The 17,784-nt window shown below is 37.8% G+C and overlaps 1 protein-coding gene across 1 annotated transcript in view; it reads right to left on the bottom strand.

Annotated features, from left to right (window-relative positions):
* Positions 1–362: 362 nt before the first annotated feature.
* The window catches only part of HDAC9 (histone deacetylase 9), an 809,523-nt gene continuing 792,101 nt past the window's right edge, over positions 363–17,784 (bottom strand). Inside the window, exon 26 of the mRNA XM_058526733.1 lies at positions 363–636. Within this exon, the coding sequence (XP_058382716.1) occupies positions 597–636 (40 nt within the window). The 3' untranslated portion in view covers positions 363–596. The remainder of the gene's footprint in view (positions 637–17,784) is intronic.

Below are 17,784 nucleotides of genomic sequence, written 5' to 3'. Positions count from 1 at the left end.
TCATCCCAATTCCTCCATCTTGAACTCTTACTAACGAGAGTTGAATCATGTGTTAAAACAAAGGCCGAAAACCAAACAAAACGAAAATACTCTTACGATCTGTCAGGAATTGCTATCCGTTCATAGCTGAAAGCAAATCCTGTAAACAATTAAAGACTTTAACAAAATATTACTGAATAAAAAGCTGATCAGAATGTCAGGAATGAGTGTTTCTCAGGTTTTGCCCCAAATTTCGCTAGCTGTCATAGCATATGTAATTAACAGTATCTCATACTGCACTGGGTGTTTCTAGTTCATACTTTGGGCCTGGGAGGGGGTCACCCAGCATACTAAAAGCACGCTGGAAGCAGTTTCTTCCAATCGTGGTTTATTGTAACTCTAGAATCACAGCGGTTACGTTTAAGGAATCTTTAATGCCCTTTCAAGTCCATCCAAAGAACAAGTGAAGCTGCTGTTCAGAATTTTGTGCCCAGTGTTTATGTTCCATCGAATCTGTGCCACCCAGGCAGCAGACAAGACATGTCTGAGGGTGCTGGGGTGGGGGGATACACAATGATGTCACACACAGGAAATATCAGTGGGGGGGACTTGGCACTTCACAAGGCTGGCTCCTCTTCCATAGGCTCACCAGCAGTTCTGTAAAAATAAACAGGCAATCAGAATACGGCATAAGAGTACACAATGACATTGTAGATTTTCATGCATAATCAAAGCTGATTTTTCAGCTCTCTCTGATGTTTATTTGTGTTATTCAGTTATCCATAAATAGAGTTTCTTTCCTAGGAAGTATAAACAAATGTCAAGTGGAAAAACATTTTAGATCCAAGCAATCATTGGAAATGTTCCTGTTTATATTAAAACATGTCAGAATATTTTATAAGTCTAGATTCAAAAATGTACATGTTTTGTGTCTAGTACAGTCCAATAATTTATTGAAAAAATTAACTATGATTTTTATTTCAGCAGCAATTTCTGTGATTTCCTATGGAACCAGTTTGTTAACGAGAGCAAAGGACCCAGCTAGCTTCTGGAGGAGACTCACCAGGCTCTGGTTTTCGCTTCTGTTCTTTCATAACTGGATTGGCTGCTTGCCGGAGGCATTTCGAATCAAATTCTGAATTTGATTAGCAAATCTCTGCTACAGACCCAACGTTTTTACAAGAAATGCACTATGGTAGTGTGTAAATAGTTTGTATTCGGCATCATCTGTGGGGTGTTCTGCTCAGGCAAAACCAAAAGTATAATTGCTTGATAATTTATACTTGAGATTTAGCCTTAATTTAGTAACACTCTGAGGGTGTTTTAAGGCAAACTTTTAGAAGGATTTTTAATTTAGTCAAAAGGACAAATTGTAGCAGGAATCCAAATACATGAGGTAGCTAGATTGTCAAGGGAAGAATACTGGGATTTGAAATGCCAGGAGAATTGAATTGGAATCTGAGTCTGTGATTGGCTAATGTTGCAACTGCTCATGTAATAAACTATACTTCTGCGAAGCTGTGGTTTCAGGTTTAAAACTGTGAGAAGAAAGATGTTTTCTACAGAATTAGTGAAAGTTAAAAAAAATAAACTAGGTAAAATTGACTTGTAAACAACAAACGCTATGAGACATTAGTTATTTAACACTTGGGATTTGTCTCTTTGTCATCTAACATACGCAGACAACTGTGTTGGTGGCACACAGATACAGTTATGCCTGTGCCACCATAAGGAAACACAACATTTGGATAATGGTTCTCCACCCACTCTCTGGGTGGTAGAATAATAGGTTGGTAGTTTTCACTTTTTTTTCATATTGTTTATCTTCTTGACAGGATTCTATAATGAATTACTTTCATATTAGGGAAAAAACGCTATGTTTAAAACACAGCTGTTTATGAATACAAATGAACTATTTAGCCATGTTATTTTATAGATTTATAAGGAAAAAAAGCCAAGGTTGCTATGCATCTATAAATAAAATAGTTGCCATTTTAACTTAGCATTTTTATAAAAAAATTAAAATATTAAAAGAAAGATTTTATCCACGGAATGGTAATAAGAAAGATTTTAGTGCATCCTCAAAAGAATGAGAAATACTACATATTGATTATTTAACGTTACCAAAGAGAGAGTTCCAAATGAGTCCATGTGGAATACTAAAAAAAATAATTTCTTAGGAAGTTATAGCTTGTCCAAGAGTGTACTGGATAGGGAGGCTGTGAGAAAGTGTTTAGAGTTGCTATATAAGATAAAAGCTGTTTAAATGAGTCATGCTCTATTAAAATCTTTCCAAACTAAAATGATCAACATTCCAAGAAGAAAATTTTGGAAAACATTTAAGTAACTAAATTAATTTATGTGTAAACATGTAAACTTATTTACATCTAACAATAGGTGGAATATACAGGTATAGAATCTTCAAACTAGGTACTCTAATGGAGACTGAATTTTCCTACTTTTTTTTCCAGCTTTATTGAGATATAATTGACACATAACATTGTATGAGTTTAAGATGTACAACGTGATGATTTGATATACATATATATTGCAAAATATTTACCACGATAACACATCCTTTCCCTCATATAATTACCATTTTGTTGTTGTTATGGTGAGAACATTTAAGATTTATTCTCATAGCAATTTTCAAGTATACAATACAGTATTGTTACCTATAGTCACTATGTTGTACATTAGATCACCAGAACTTATTCACCTTATAACTGGAAGTTTGTCCTCTTTGATCAACATAGCCCCATTTCCCCCACCTCCCAGCCCCTGGTAACCATCAATCTACCTTCTGTTTCTATTAGTTCAACTTTTTTATTTCCAGTATTATTGAGAAATAATTGACATACATTACTGTATAAATTTAAGGAGTGCAGCATGATGGTTTGATTGACCTATATTGTGAAATGATTACCACAACAGGTTTAGTTAACTTCCATCACCTCATACAGATACAGAATTCAACATTTTTAGATTTCACATATAAGTGAGATTATAAGGTGTTTCTCTTACTCTGTCTGTCTTATATCATTTAGCATAATGACATCAAGGTTCACCCATGTTGAACTTTCTATTTTATGGCTGAATAATATTCCATTGTATGTATATACCACATTTTCTTTATCCATTCATCCATCAGTGGACACTTAGGTTGTTTCCATGTCCTGGCTATTGTGAATAATGCTGCAATGTACATGAGAGTGCAGATATTTCTTCAAGATGGTGATTTTGTTTCCTTTGGATGTATACCCAGAAGTGCGATTGCTGGATCACATGGTAGTTCTACTTTTAATTTCTTGAGGAACCGCCATACTGTTTTCCATAGTAGTTGCACCAATTTACATTCCCACCTACAGTGCACAAGGGTTCCCTTTTCTCCACATCCTCACTAACATTTCTCTCCTGTCTTTTGGATCCTAGCCATTTTAACAAACGTGAAATGATATCTTTTTGTGGTTTCGATTTGCACTTCCCTGATGATTAGCGATGTTGAGCACCTTTTCATGTACCTTTGGCCATTTGTATGTCTTCTTTAGAAAAATATCTATTCTAGTCCTTTACCCATTTTTTAATCTGATGATTATTTTTTTGCTATTGAATTATATGAGTTCCATATATATTTTGTATGTTAACCCCTTATCAGATATACAGTTTGCAGATATCTTCTCCTATTTAATAAGTCACATTTTCATTTTGTTGATTGTTTCTTTTGCTGTGCAGAAGTTTTTAGTTTGATGTCACTGTACTTGTTTATTTTTTCTTTTGTTGCTTTTCTTTTGTTGTCATATTCACAAAATCATTGCAAAGACCAAAGTCAAGGAGCTTTTTTGCCATGTTTTCTTCTTTTTATAGTTTTAGGTCTTACATTTAAGTCCTTAATCCATTTTGAGTTAATATTTGTAAGTGGTATAAGATAGGGGTCCAATTTCATTCTTTTGCATGTGAATATTCAGTTTTCCTGGCACCATTTATTGAAGAGATTATTGTTTCCCCATTGAGTATTCTTGGCTCCCTTGTCAAATTGGACCATATATGCGAGAGTTTATTTCTGGGTTCCCAATTCTGTTCCATTGGTCTAGGTGTCTATTTTTATGCCAGTGCCATACTGTTTTGATTACTATAGCTTTGCAATACAGTTTGAACTTAGGATGTGTGATGCCTCCAGCTTTGTTCTTCCTCAAGATTTCTTTGGCTATTCAGGGTCTTTTGTAGTTCCATATGAATTTTAGGATTGTTTTTTCTATTTATGTGAAAAATGCTATTGGAATTTTGATAGGGATTGTATTAAATCTATCGAAGACTTTGGTAGTATGGATGTTTTAACAATATTAACTCTTCTGATCCATGAACAAGGAATATCTTTCCATTTATTCATGTCTTCATCAATTTCTTTCATCCGAATCTCGCTGTTTTTGGTGTATAGATCTTATTTTGTATCCTGAAAGTCTACTGAATTTGTTTATGAGTTTTAATAGTTTTTTGGTGGGGTCTTTAAGATTTTTTATACACAAGATCAAGTCATCAGCAGAGATACCCTTGTCTTGTTTCTGATCTTAAAGGGAAAGCTATTATTTTTTTACTGTTGAATATGACAGACAAAAATATGTGTTTGTTATATATGGCCTTTATTATGTTGAGGTATGTTCCCTCTATACTCAAATTGTTAGGAAAGGATTTTCAATTTTGTCAATTGCTTTTTCTGCATCTATTGAAAGGATCATATGATTTTTATCTTTCATTCTATTACTGTGGTATACATAACACTGATTGATTTACATGTGTTGAACCATCCTTGCATCCCAGGGATAAATCCCACTTGATTATGGTGTATGATATCTTTAATGTGCTGTTGAAGTCAGTTTGCTAGTATTTTGTTGAGGGTATTTGCATCTATGTTCATCAGGGATATTGGCCTATAGTTTTCTTTTCTTGTAGTATCCTTACTTTGGTATCAGGGTAATGCTGCCTGCATAAAATGAGTTTGGGAGTGTTCTCTTTTCAATTTTTTGGGTGAGTTTGAGGATTTCTGTTAATTCTTCTTTAAATTTTTGGAAGAATTTGCCAGTGAAACCATCTGGGACTGGGCTTTTCTTCATCAGGAGGCTTTTCATTACTGATTCAATCTCTTTACTCATTATTGGTCTGTTTAGATTTTCTATTTCTTCATGATTCTATCTTGGTAGATTGCATGTTTCCAGTAATTTGTCCATTTCTTGTAGGTTGTCCAATTTGTTGGCATATAATTATTCATAGCAGTCTCTTATGACTCTTTGTATTTGCATGGTATCAGTTGTAATGTGTCCTCTTTCATCTACAATTTTATTTATTTGAGTCTTCTCTCTTTTTTTCTTGGTAAGTCTAGCTAAAGGTTTGTCAATTTTTTTTATCTTTTCAAAAAACCAACTGTTAGTTTCATTAATCTTATCTATTGTTTTTCTATTCTCTTGTTCATTAATTTCTGCTCTGATTTTTGTTATCTCTTTCATTCTGCTAACTTTGTGCTTAGTTTGTTCTTCTTTTTCTAGTTCCTTAAGGTGTAAAGTCAGGTTGTTTATTTAAGATCTTTTTTTTTTAATGTAGGAATTTATTGCTGTAAATTTGCCTCTTAGCACTGCTTTTGCTGCACCTCATAAGTTTTGTTATGTTGTGTTTCCATTTTTGTTAGTTTCAAAATAGATTCTGATTTTCTTTTTATTTCATCCTTGATCCATTAGTTGTTCAGGAGTATGTTGTTCGATTTCCACATATTTAAATTTTCCAGTTTTTCTCCTGTTATTGATTTCTAGCTTCATACTATTGTGATCAGAAAAGATACTTGGTATGATTTCAATCTTTTAAAATTTGCTAAGACTTGATTTGTGGCCTAATATGTGGCCTATCCTGGTGAATGTTCCATGTGTGCTTGAGAGGAATGTGTATTTTCCTACTGTTGAATGGAATGTTCTGTATATGTCTGTTAGGCTGATTTGGTCTAAAGTATAGAACAAGTCCAACATTTCCTTATTGATTTTCTGTCTGGATGATCTATCTATTGTAGAAAGTGGGGGTATTGAAGTCCCCAACAATTATTACCTTGTTGTCTATTACTCCCTTCAGGTCTGTTAGTATTTGATTAATATATTTAGGTGTTCTGATTTTGGGTGCATATATATTTACAATTGTTGTATCCTCTTGATGAACTGACCTCTTTATCACTATATAATGACCTTCTTTGTCTTATTACAGTTTTAGACTTAAAGTCTACCTTTTCCGATATAAGCATAGCTACTCCTGCTCTATTTTGGTTTTCATTTGCATGGAATATCTTTTTCTATCCCTTCACTTTGAGCCTACATGTGCCCTTAAAACTAAAGTGAGTCTTTTGTATGCAGCATATAGTTGGGTCTTATTTTTTTTTTTTTATCCACTCAGCCACTCTATGCCTTTTGAATGGAGTATCTAATCCATTTACATTTGAAATAATTATTGATAGTTAAGGACTTACTATTGACATCTTGTTAATTGTTTTCCGGCTGTTTTGTCGGTCTTTTGTTCCTTTCTTCCTCTCTTGATGTCTTCCTTTTGAATTGATGACTTTCTTTAGTGGTATACTTTGATTCTCTTCTCTTTGTCTTGTGTGTATCTATTATAGGTTTTTGTTTTGTAGTTACCCTGAAGCTTACTTGAAACGTCTCATAGATATAACAATCTATTTTAACCTGACAACAACTTAACTTTGATTGCATACAAAACTCTACCCTTTTACTCTTCTTCCTCACATTTTATGGGGGTTTTTTTGTGTGAGGAAGATTCACCCTGAGCTAACATCTGTTGCCAATCTTCCTCTTTTTTTGCTTGAGGAAGATTAGCCCTGAGCTAACATCTGTGCCAATCTTCCTCTATTTTGTATGTGGGTCACCTCCTTAGCATGGCTGACGAGTAGTGTAGGTCTACATCTCGGATCCGAACCCGTGAACCTGGGCTGCTGAAGCAGAGTGCGCCAAACTTAACCACTATGCCACAGGGCCAGCCCCATACATTTTATGTTTTTGATGTCACAATTTACATCATTTTATGTTGTGTATCCATTATCAAATTATTGTAGGTTTAGATATTTTTAATACTTTTGTCCTTTAACCTTTATACCAGAGTTAAGTGGTTAACACATCACCATATTACAGTATTAGAGTATTCTGAATCTGACTATATACTTACCTTTATCAGTGTGCTCTATATTTTCATATGTTTTCGTGTTCCTAATTATCATCCTTTCTTTTCAGCTTGAAGAATTCCTTTCAGCATTTCTTGTAAGGCAATTCTTGTGGTGATGAACTACGTCAGCTTTTGTTTGTTTGGGAAAGTTTTTAATCTCACCTTCATTTCTAGAGGACAGTTTTGTTGAGTAAAATACTCTGGTTGGCAGTTTTTTTCTTTCATCACTTTAAATATATCATCCCATTCTCTCCTGGCCTGTGAGGTTTCTGCTGAGAAGTCCACTGATAACCTTACAAGAGTTCCTTTGTATGAAAGAATTTTTTTTCTCTTGCTTCTTTTAAAATTCTTTCTTTGTCATTGATTTTAGACAGTTTTATTATAATGTGTCTTGGAGAAGATAATTTTGGTATGAACTTTTGGACTGACCTATTAGGTTTGTGAACTTGGATGTCCAAATCTCTCCTCAGATTTTGGAAGTTCTCAGCCATTATTACTTTGAATAAGCTTTCTGCCCTTCCTTCCCCTCTTCTCCTCCTGGGACTCCAATAATTCACAGATTGTTTGTCTTAATGGTGTCCCATGAGTTCCATAGGCTTCGTTCATTTCTTTTCATTCTTTTCTTTTTGCTCCTCTGACTGGATAATTTCAAAGGACCTGTCTTTGAGTTTATTGATTCTTTCTTCTGCTTGGTCCAGCCTGATGTTGAACTCTGGATTGAATTCTTTGGTTCAGTTATTGTATTCTTCAGCTCCAAGCTTTCTGTTTGTTTCTTTTTTATGTTTTGTATTTCTTAGTTGAACTTCTCATTCTGTTATTGTATTATTTTAATTTTTATTATTCTTTTTTTGCTGAGGAAGATTCGCCCTGAGCTAACATTTTTTGCCAATCCTTCTCTTTTTGCTTAAGGAAGATTTGCCCTGAGCTAACATCTGTGCCAGACTTCCTCTATTTTGTATGTGGGTCATACAAAGCATAGGTCCACGCTCAGGAACTGAACCCAGGCTGCTGAAGCAGAGCACTCCGAACTTAAGCACTAGCCCAAGGGGCTGGCCCCTCTGATTTTTATTAAATTGTTTATCTGTGTTCTCCTGTAACTCTCTGAGCACTTTTAATTATTTCTAATACTTTTTCAGGCAATTCATGCATCTTCATTTCTTTGGGGTCAGTTGCCAGGAGTTTACTCTGTTCCTTTGGTGGTGTCAGGTTTCCCTGATTCTTCTTGACCTCTGTGGCTCTGGGTCTGAGGCAGGGGCCTGTGATGTCTCATTGGCTCAGGCCTCTCAGATCCACAACACTGACAACTGTGTGGTCCTTGGAAAGCACTGTGGGGAGTCTGGAGTGACTGAAAGGCCTTTTGGAATCCTCAGTGTCTTCTTCAGGTACAGCAGCTAGGGACCTGGCCAGGCTGCTATGGTGGCTGGAGCTAGTGGTGCACACGCTTGGCTGTCAGGGCCAGCTCAGGTGCCTGTGTAGTGGCAGGGGCCAGTTACAGACACACATAGAGTGGCAAGGGCCAGGGCCAACAGCAAGGGCTGGGGCCAACTGAGGGTATAATTTCAGCTGCAGGAGCACTGACTCTCAGTATGCACTTCTGTGATTGCAGGATGTCTCTATGGTGTACAGCCGTGGATGCCAGTTTTGAGACTCAGGCCAGCAGGGAGTAAGTGCAGAGCTGGAGTGCTAGCTGCAGTTGAGCCCAGTGGTGCAGGCCAATGACAAGAGTCAGGGCCAAATCTGGGCCCACAAGCAGCATTGGGGGCTTTGTCTGTTGGGGTGCACTCCTGTGGCTGAAGGGTCTTACCACAGGTGTGAGCATGGCAGTAGAGGCTAGTGATGCGAGTCAGATCAAGAATGTGCAGGTGTACAGCTAGAGGGGCTAGCTGCAGGTGAGCTCAGCAGTTTAGGCCAATGACAGGAGATAGGGCTGAATGCCAGCCCACAGGCAGTTGTGGGGGCCTTGGCTGTCAGCATAGACTTCCGTGGCTACAGGGTCTTGCCAAAGGTGCACACATGGCAGTGGAGGCTAGTGATGGAAGCCAGGCAAGTGGCGTGCAGATGCCACAGCTGGAGGGGCTAGCCCTGAGTGCGTGCATGGTAATGGGGGTCAGCTGTGGGGTCTAGGTTGGCGTCTTGCACTCACGCAGCTACAGAGGGTGGTGCTGGCTGCTAGTATGGATCCCAGGCCTGAGGAGAGGGAGCGTAGAAGGACTCAGGCAACTGGTGACCAGGATGACCACGAATGCAAAAACCAGTGGGATGAAAATCTCAGAGGTGAAAACCACAAGAGGTCTAAGGCTGTTGTACTGGCCATTGGTTTCTTCAGTGGTGAAAGCTGCTCAAATCTTTGCGGAGCAAGTCATTGGGAACCGTGGTTACTCCCACTCGCTTGCTCTTCCTCCTTGTTCCTAGCTGTCTCTGTACTCTACATGTTGTCTCAGCTTTGTTGGTCTCTGGGTGGGGTGAAACTGAAGTGGGTCTTTTTTCTGCAGTGTCCTGAATGGCTGAGGAAGCTGGTCGCTCACCCTGCTCTCCCTTTTCCAGTGAGAGGAACTCTTTCTAGCTGGAGTGTTCCCTCTTGGAGCTGAGCAGGGCCAGCTTGGAGGCTGGGATGAGGCAGGTAAAATGAAGCTCCTTCCTTCCCTTTTTGTGTGGTTATTCTCAGGTTTTTTGTTCCATTGTCTTGCTGAAGTTTCTTAAGTGGACTCCTCAGCTCTCCCAGAGTTGTTTTTGTTCATGGGTAGCTATCTAATTATTGATCTTTGTTGGGGGACAAAGGCTCAGTTTTCCTGCTCTGCCGTCTTGGTGACATCACTGCCCCCATCTGAATTTTCCTATTTCTAACTCAAGGCCACAGCAAGATTATCTTTTCCCCCACATCTAGGAGTCAATTGTGGCTGGAATTTCAGAGAGAGTTGTGTGTAGATAAAATGTCTTAATGGTCCCAGATGTAAGGAACACATATCTCCCTCCGGTGGTGGGTCTATACATTCTCCAGATGCATACATGTTCAGCCTAGGCTCTGAAGATGTGAGCAGGGTGTCTGCAGTGCAACCCACTCACTGGCAAAAATGGAGCCTCTTCTGTTGAAACATAGGGACTTGCAAGTACAAGATAAAGCTTTCCGTCAGATGCTTCTCTTCCCTTTCCTCCCTTCAAAACCATGTCATATTAACCACTTTTTTGAAAATAGTCCATTTACTGCTCCCTACCTTCTACTGAATCAAATACACATACACATAAGTAGCCAATTCTCTCTGTGTCTTGCAGCATAGAGGTAGTGTCAGTAGTATAGCAAGTTGAAAAATACCCTGGATTTCCAGGTAGATGCCCTCTGTTCAAGTCCCAGCTCTGTCACTTTCTAAAATTTAACTTTTACCAAGTCAGTGTCTCTAGATTCTCAATTTTCTCTTTAAAATTGTAATAATAATCCCTGACCTACCCTCAGGGTTGTGAGAATTGAATGACTTAATTTAAGAGAACATGATTTATACACTGTAAAGTGTTGAACAATTACAAAAGGATTGTATTATTTATATCTGCTATTGTGATGATTCATAGTATCTCCCTTCTCATATCCACAGCTCTCAGTGGAGGTGGTGTTATCTTTACTTAATCCCTCTCCTTAGGTAACTGTTTAATATGTCTACATATAGTTTTTAAAAAGATGATTTTTTAAAGAAATCGTTGTCACGGTGATTTAATGACACTTTCATTCATGACAAAATGTCACTCATGACACTTAAAAAGTGAACTGGTTAGGGATGACCCTTTAATGGTTGTTTTTGGTGAAAGAGTTAGAAGCAATTCTCTGCAAATGTGGGGGCTCCCCACTTCAATCATCTATGGACACATACCAAGTTTACGTTGATTAACAAAAACACAGTTGTGGAAAGGGATGAAGGAAGGAAAGAGATGAATCTTTACATCTTTGAATTTAATTCCATTTGCAATTACATGAGGTGGAGACACAGTAAGGTCAGGAATACGTGTAAAATAAAACCTCAAAAGATAAATTTTAGTATAAGAGTTTAGCTAATTGAAAGAAATAAACTTCTACTACAGCAAGCCAGTTTTACAGTGAACATTGATGGTTCTCTGTCAATAAAGGGCAAAGGTTTCATATAGTAAGGGAAGAATCAGTTCAGTCCAGCAATCATAGGTTAAGATAATTTACAAAAATAAGAAGTAGAAAGAACTTAACTTGATATAAGATATAGCATAAAATTAAGTTCTTGTATTTTCCCTTAAATGAGTATTTCATTTCCTATGATTTTTAAAACAGTATTTGCTTTTTTCTTTTCTTGTCTTTTTTTTTTTTCCTGGGAAAGATTAGCCCTGAGCTAACATCTGTTGCCAATCTTCCTCTTTTTTTTTCCCCTCCCCAAAGCCACAGTACATAGTTGTATATTCTAGTTGTAAGTCCTTCTAGTTCTTCTATGTGAGCCACTGCCACAGCATCATTACTGACAAACGAGTGGCGTGGTCCCGCACCAGGGCACTGAACCTGGGCTGCTGAAGCAGAGCACACCAAACTCTAGCCACTAGGCCATCAGGGCTGGCCCTAAAACAGTATTTGTTAATTTATATTAATAATGTTATTTAGTAAGACACATTTTCTCTTGTTTTATTGATTTAATTTAATCTCTATATCTTACTTCCTCTTCCTCCTCCAAGGTAAGCCATCTAATGCCTATTATGTAGATTATTTTGTTCATAGGGTGTTCAAAATTATATATTATTTTTTGTGAGTGTATATTTTTATTTTATTTTTATATACACATGTATCATTTCTGTTGCTTAATTTTCTCACTCAGTGCTGTATTTTTTAGATCTATCCATGCAGTTATGTTTTTCTAGTCTGTAGCTGCCAAGTGCTACATGGCATCTCCATAGTGTACATTCACCACATTTTAACCATTCATTTTCCCAATAATGGGCCCAGGGTTTAACTCCTCCTCTCTATCCACTTTGAATAAAGCTGTAGTGAACTTCCCAGTATATGTACAGTCATGTGCCGCATAATGATGTTTCAGTCAACAATGGACCGCATATACAATGGTGGTCCCATAAGATTAGTACCATATAGCCTAGGTGTGTAGTAGGCTATACCAACTAGGTTTGTGTAAGTATACCCTATGATGTTTGCACAATGATGGAATTGCCTAACAACACATTTCTCAGAATGTTTCCCTGTCATCAAGCGACACATGACTGTACTATAATAACCCCAGATGAGAATGTCTTTAGTATACATTCCCAGGAGCAGGATTACTAGGTCATAGGTTTGTGTATACTAAATGGTAGTAAATTGCTTTCCAGCCTGGCTGCCATAGTTTATCTTCCCACAGCTGTGAGGGCTCCAATGCCTGATGCCTCTTACCAATGCTGGCACTCCCAAGTTTACTGAATTTTTCATTGATTCAAGGAATAATTACTGAGTGTCTATTATGCACCCTGGCTCTGCTCTAGGTACTAGAAATATAGGAGAGACGTAAGAAAGTATAACAGGGAGACCTGACCTAATTTTGGGATTGATGGCCAGTGAACATTCTCCAAGAAGAGGAAGTGATATTTGATCTGATATCTAAAGATAAGTGGAACAGATTGAGGAGGCCAGTACGGGGTCAGTGGGAGGAGAAGACAGACAAGTTACGTATTCCAAACAGAGGGGAGGGTATGTGCCAAGAAGGCCTGTTGTGGACTTGAATATGGTTCTTTGGAGAAAATCTGAAACCACAAGGAGATACCATTACATACCCACTAGAAAGGCGAAGATTATAAAGACCGATTACACAAAGTGTAGGCGAGGATATGAAGCAATTGTAACTGTCATTCATTGCTGGTGGGAATGAAAAATGGCACAGCCATTTTGGAAAGCAGGTTGGAAGTTTCCTACAAAGTAAAACATATGACTTCCCTACAACTTGGCTATTCTACTCCTAGGTATATATTGAAGAAAATTGAGTGCTTGTGCTCACAAAATAAAAACTTGTCCCAAAATTTCCTAGAGACTTATGTTCCTCAAAAAACTAAAAATAGAATCACCATATGGTCCAGCAATTCCACTTGTGGGTATATATCAAAAAGAAATGAAAATATGATCTTGAAGAGATAATTGCACACTCATATTCATTGAAGCATTATTCACAATAGCCAAGAGGTGGAGGCAACCTAAATGTCCATTGACAGATGAGTGGACAAAGAAAATGTGGTATAAACATGTAGTGGAATATTATTCAGCCATAATAAAGATGGAATCTTGTCATAGCTGGAACATGGATGAATGTTGATGACATTACGCTGTCAAGTAAGCCAGCCACAAAAAGGCAAACACTACATGCTTCCACTTATATGAGGTATCTAAAGTAGTCAAATTCTTAGAAACAGAAAGTAGAATGGTGGTTGTCAGGAGCTGGAGGGAGGGAGGGAAAAGGGAAGTTGTTGTTTAATAAATATAGAGTTTTAGTTTTGCAAGATGAAAAAGTTCTCAAGATATGTTGAACAACAATGGCATATAGTTCTGTCATTGTGTGAACATCACTATTGTACTGTACACTTAAAAATGGTTCAGATGGTAAATGCTATGTTATATGCTTTTTGCCACAATAATAAAAATATTTCGTGGCCGCTTTATTCATAATAGCCCCAAATGGCAGAGGATCTGAATATATATTTTTCCACAGACATACAGATGGCCAACAGATATACAAAAAAGTGCTCAACATCACTAATCCTCAGGGAAATGCAAATCAAAACCACAATGAGATATCACCTCACACCTGTTAGAATAGCTAATAACAAAAAGACAAGAAGTAATGAGTGATGGCAAGGATGAGGAGAAAAGGGAACACTGACGCACCGGTGGGGGGAATGTAAATTGGTGCCACCACTATAGAAAACATTATTAAGTTTCCTCAAAAAATTAAAAATAGAACTACCATATGATTCAGCAATTCCACTTCTGAGTATTTATCCAAAGGAAATGAAAACTCTCACTCGAAAAGATATATGCACCCCCATGTTCATTTCAGCCTTATTCACAATAGCCAAGACATGGAAGCAATCTAAGTGTCTATCAACGGATGAATGGGTAAAGAAAATGTGCTACAATGAAATATTATTCAGCCATAAAAAAGAAGGGAAATCTTGCTGTTTGCAACAACATGGATGGACCCTGAAGGCATTATGTTAAGTGAAATAAGTCAGACATAGAAAGACAAACAGCACATGATCTCACTTATATGTGGAATCTAAAAAGACCCCTGAACTTATAGATACAGAGAACAAATTTGTGGTTGCCAGAGGTGGGGGGCTGGAGGGTGGGCAAAATGGGCAAAGGAGGTCAAAAGGTACAAACTGCTAATTATAAAATAAATAAGTCCTGGGGATGTAATATACAGCATGGTGACTATAGTTAATAATACTGTATTGTCTATTTGAAAGTTGCTGTGAAAGTAAATCTTAAAAGTTCTCATCACAAGAAAAAAAATTGTAACTATGTATGGTGACGGATGTTAACTAGACTAATTGTGGTGATCGTTTCACAATATGTACAAATATTAAATCACTACATTGTACACCTCAACGTAATATAATGTTACATGTCAATTATGTTTTAATAAAAAAAAGTGAGAAAAAAAAGTCAATAGCCCTAAATGGGAAACAAGCCAAACACCCATCCACAGGTGCTTGTGTTAGTGCCATCGAGTTGATTCCATCTCCAGCGATCCTGTGTACAGCAGAGCGGAACCCTGCCTGGTCTTTTTCCTCCATCCTCTCACCTTCTGGTGCTATATCAGACAATACTCTGCTGCTATTCATAGGGTTTTCATGGCCAATTTTTTCGGAAGTGGGTGGCCAGGTCTGTCTTCCTAGTCTGACTTAGTCTGGAAGCTCCGCTGAAACCTGTCCACCATGAGTGACCCTGCTGGTATTTGCAATATTGATGGCATAGCTTTCAGCATCACAGCAACACACGGCCACCACAATATGACAACCAACAGACAGGTGGTGTGGTTCCCTGACCAGGAAAGGAAGCAGGGTCTCAGCAAACCACTAGACCACCAGGGCTGGCTCATACACAGGAGGATGGATAAATAAATTAGCATGTGTTTATACACTGGAATAATGCACAATAATAAAAATGAACAAACTACTGATTGGATGGATCTTAAAAACATTATGCTTAGTGGAATAAAAGAAGCCAGATAAAGAGCCAGCCCCACGGCCTAGTGGTTAAGTTCGGTGCGCTCTGCTGCGGCAGTCCAGTTTCAGTTTCTGGGTGTGTACCTACACCACTCATCGACAGCCGTGCTGTGGCAGTGACCCACATACAAAATAGAGGAAGTTTGGCACAGATGTTAGCTCAAGGCAAATCTTCCTCAAGCAAAAAGAGGAAGATTGGCAACAGATGTTAGCTCAGGGCAAATCTTCCTCAGCAAAAAAAAAAAAAAAAAAAAGAAGCCAGATAAAAAGGAGTATGTACTACCTGATTCCCTTTAAATGAAATTCAACAACTGGCAAAACTAATCCACAGTGTTAAAAACTAAAAAAAAAAATGATTACCTCTGGAGGGATTGGCATTGACTAAGAAGAGGCAGCAGTAAACTTTCTGGGTGATGAAAATGCTCTCAATCTTGTTCTGGGTGGTGTTTATATGAGTATGGAATAGGTAAAAGTGTTTTGATTTGTGCATATTATTATATGTAAGGTGTACCTGAGTTAAAAAAGAAAACAAAATAAGGTCATTGTTGGAACCCAGATCACAAAACAGAGAGGAAAGATGTCAGAGATAAGGTACAAAATGAAGGTGAAGATCTGATCATGCAGAGCTTTGTGGGTCCTGTTAAAAATGATGATCTTTGTGCTAATGGAGATGGAAAGGCATTGAAGGGTTTCCAGCAGAGGCATGACAGGATTTGCTCTCCAGTTGAGTTTAGTTTTGTTTTGTTTTGAAGAGCTCCCTGATTGCTGTGTAGAAAATGGATTAGAAAGAAGGCAAAAGTGGATATGGGAACCAGCAAGGAAATGACTGTAAGAGTTTGGATGAGAGATGAAGGTACTTTGGACTGAGTGTTGGCAGTGGAAGTTAAAAAAAAATAGATGGTTTGCTCAAGCGATTGTCTCTATCTTAGATGCCTTTCTTCTTATTTACTAGGTGAAATCCTACATATTCTTCCACTCTGGTTCAGTTGTCCCCACTCTGTGATTTGTTCCCCAGTTCTTGGCCTGTGTTAAGTTTTCTTTTTTCTTGCAGCTGAATCTATCAAATGACTTGTCAGTTATTATAGTTGGTTGTTCATGTCTGATCCTGTGGTAGGAAGAATGATAGCCCCCAAAGATGTCTACATCCTAATCCCTGGAAGCTGTGAATATGTTACCTTGCATGGCAAAACTGACTTTGTAGATGTAATTAAGGTTAAGGATCTTGAGATGGAGAAATTATCCTAAATTTTCCTAGTGGGTCCAATCTAATTATACGAGTCTTTAAAAGCAGAGAACCTTTCCTGGCTTTTCAGCAAGCTTTCTCAGCATTCTTTCTTCAGTCAGAGGGAGATGTGATGACTGAACAAAGTTCAGAGAGATGTAAAGTTGCTGGTTTTGAAGACAGAGGAAAGGGGCCATGAGCCAAGGAATGCAGGCCACCTCTAGAAGATGGAAAAGGCAAGGAAACAGATTCTTCCCTAGAGCCTTTAGAAAGGAACCAGGCCCTGCTAACCTCCTGATCTTAGCCCAGAGAGACCTGTGTCAGTCTTCTGACTTTTTGTCATTTTGAGCCAGTAAGTTTGTAGTAATTTTTTAAGATAGCAATAGAAAACCAACACGATCCTCAGGTATGTAAAAATTTTGAGAACTGCAAGGAAGCCTTGTGACTCTGGCTCCCAACACTTTGTCTGGCACATAGAAAATAATCAGAAAGTGTTTAAAGAGTGAATGAACCAGATGTTCTCCCTCTCCATTCTGCAGGTTGGAGGATAATACTGTCATCTGTCAGCATCACTGTCATATTTTTCTCCCCTGTTAAAGACAATTCCTTTCTCCATTCAGACTGACACTCTGCTTCACCCTTCCTCCTTTATTATGTTTCCTCAGTCAATCTATTTTTATGATATGAGTACTATGGATTCTGGTTAGCCAACATATCTGAACATAGAACATTGTTCAGTTAGTACCATGAAAGAAAATAAATGTAAAATACACATTTTGAAAACCCTTATAAGAATATAAAAACACTGATACCCTCAGAAAACATAGTAAATAAAGACAAGAAGAGCTCAGGTATCATTACAAAATGTTATGGCACCATTTTAACAATGTTTTGTCTTCTGTCTTTGGATTTAGTCATTTATTCAATAAGTATTTATTACCTGCAACGTATTGAGCATTGAGAAAATTCTTGAGTTAAGTCAGCTAACCACAGATTAGTTCATTGAATCAATTTATTGCTTAGTGATTATTTGTCAACCTCTTTTTTTTTTTTTGTGAGGAAGATCAGCCCTGAGCTAATATCTGCCAATCCTACTCTTTTTGCTGAGGAAGACTTGCCCTGGGCTAACATCCGTGCCCATCTTCCTCCACTTTATATGGGACGCCGCCACA

This window comes from Diceros bicornis, chromosome 3 (assembly GCF_020826845.1).
Source record: "Diceros bicornis minor isolate mBicDic1 chromosome 3, mDicBic1.mat.cur, whole genome shotgun sequence".
NCBI classification, from domain to species: domain Eukaryota; kingdom Metazoa; phylum Chordata; class Mammalia; order Perissodactyla; family Rhinocerotidae; genus Diceros; species Diceros bicornis.
Note: the sequence above shows the minus strand (reverse complement) of the source record. Positions and strands in the feature narration are given on the sequence as shown.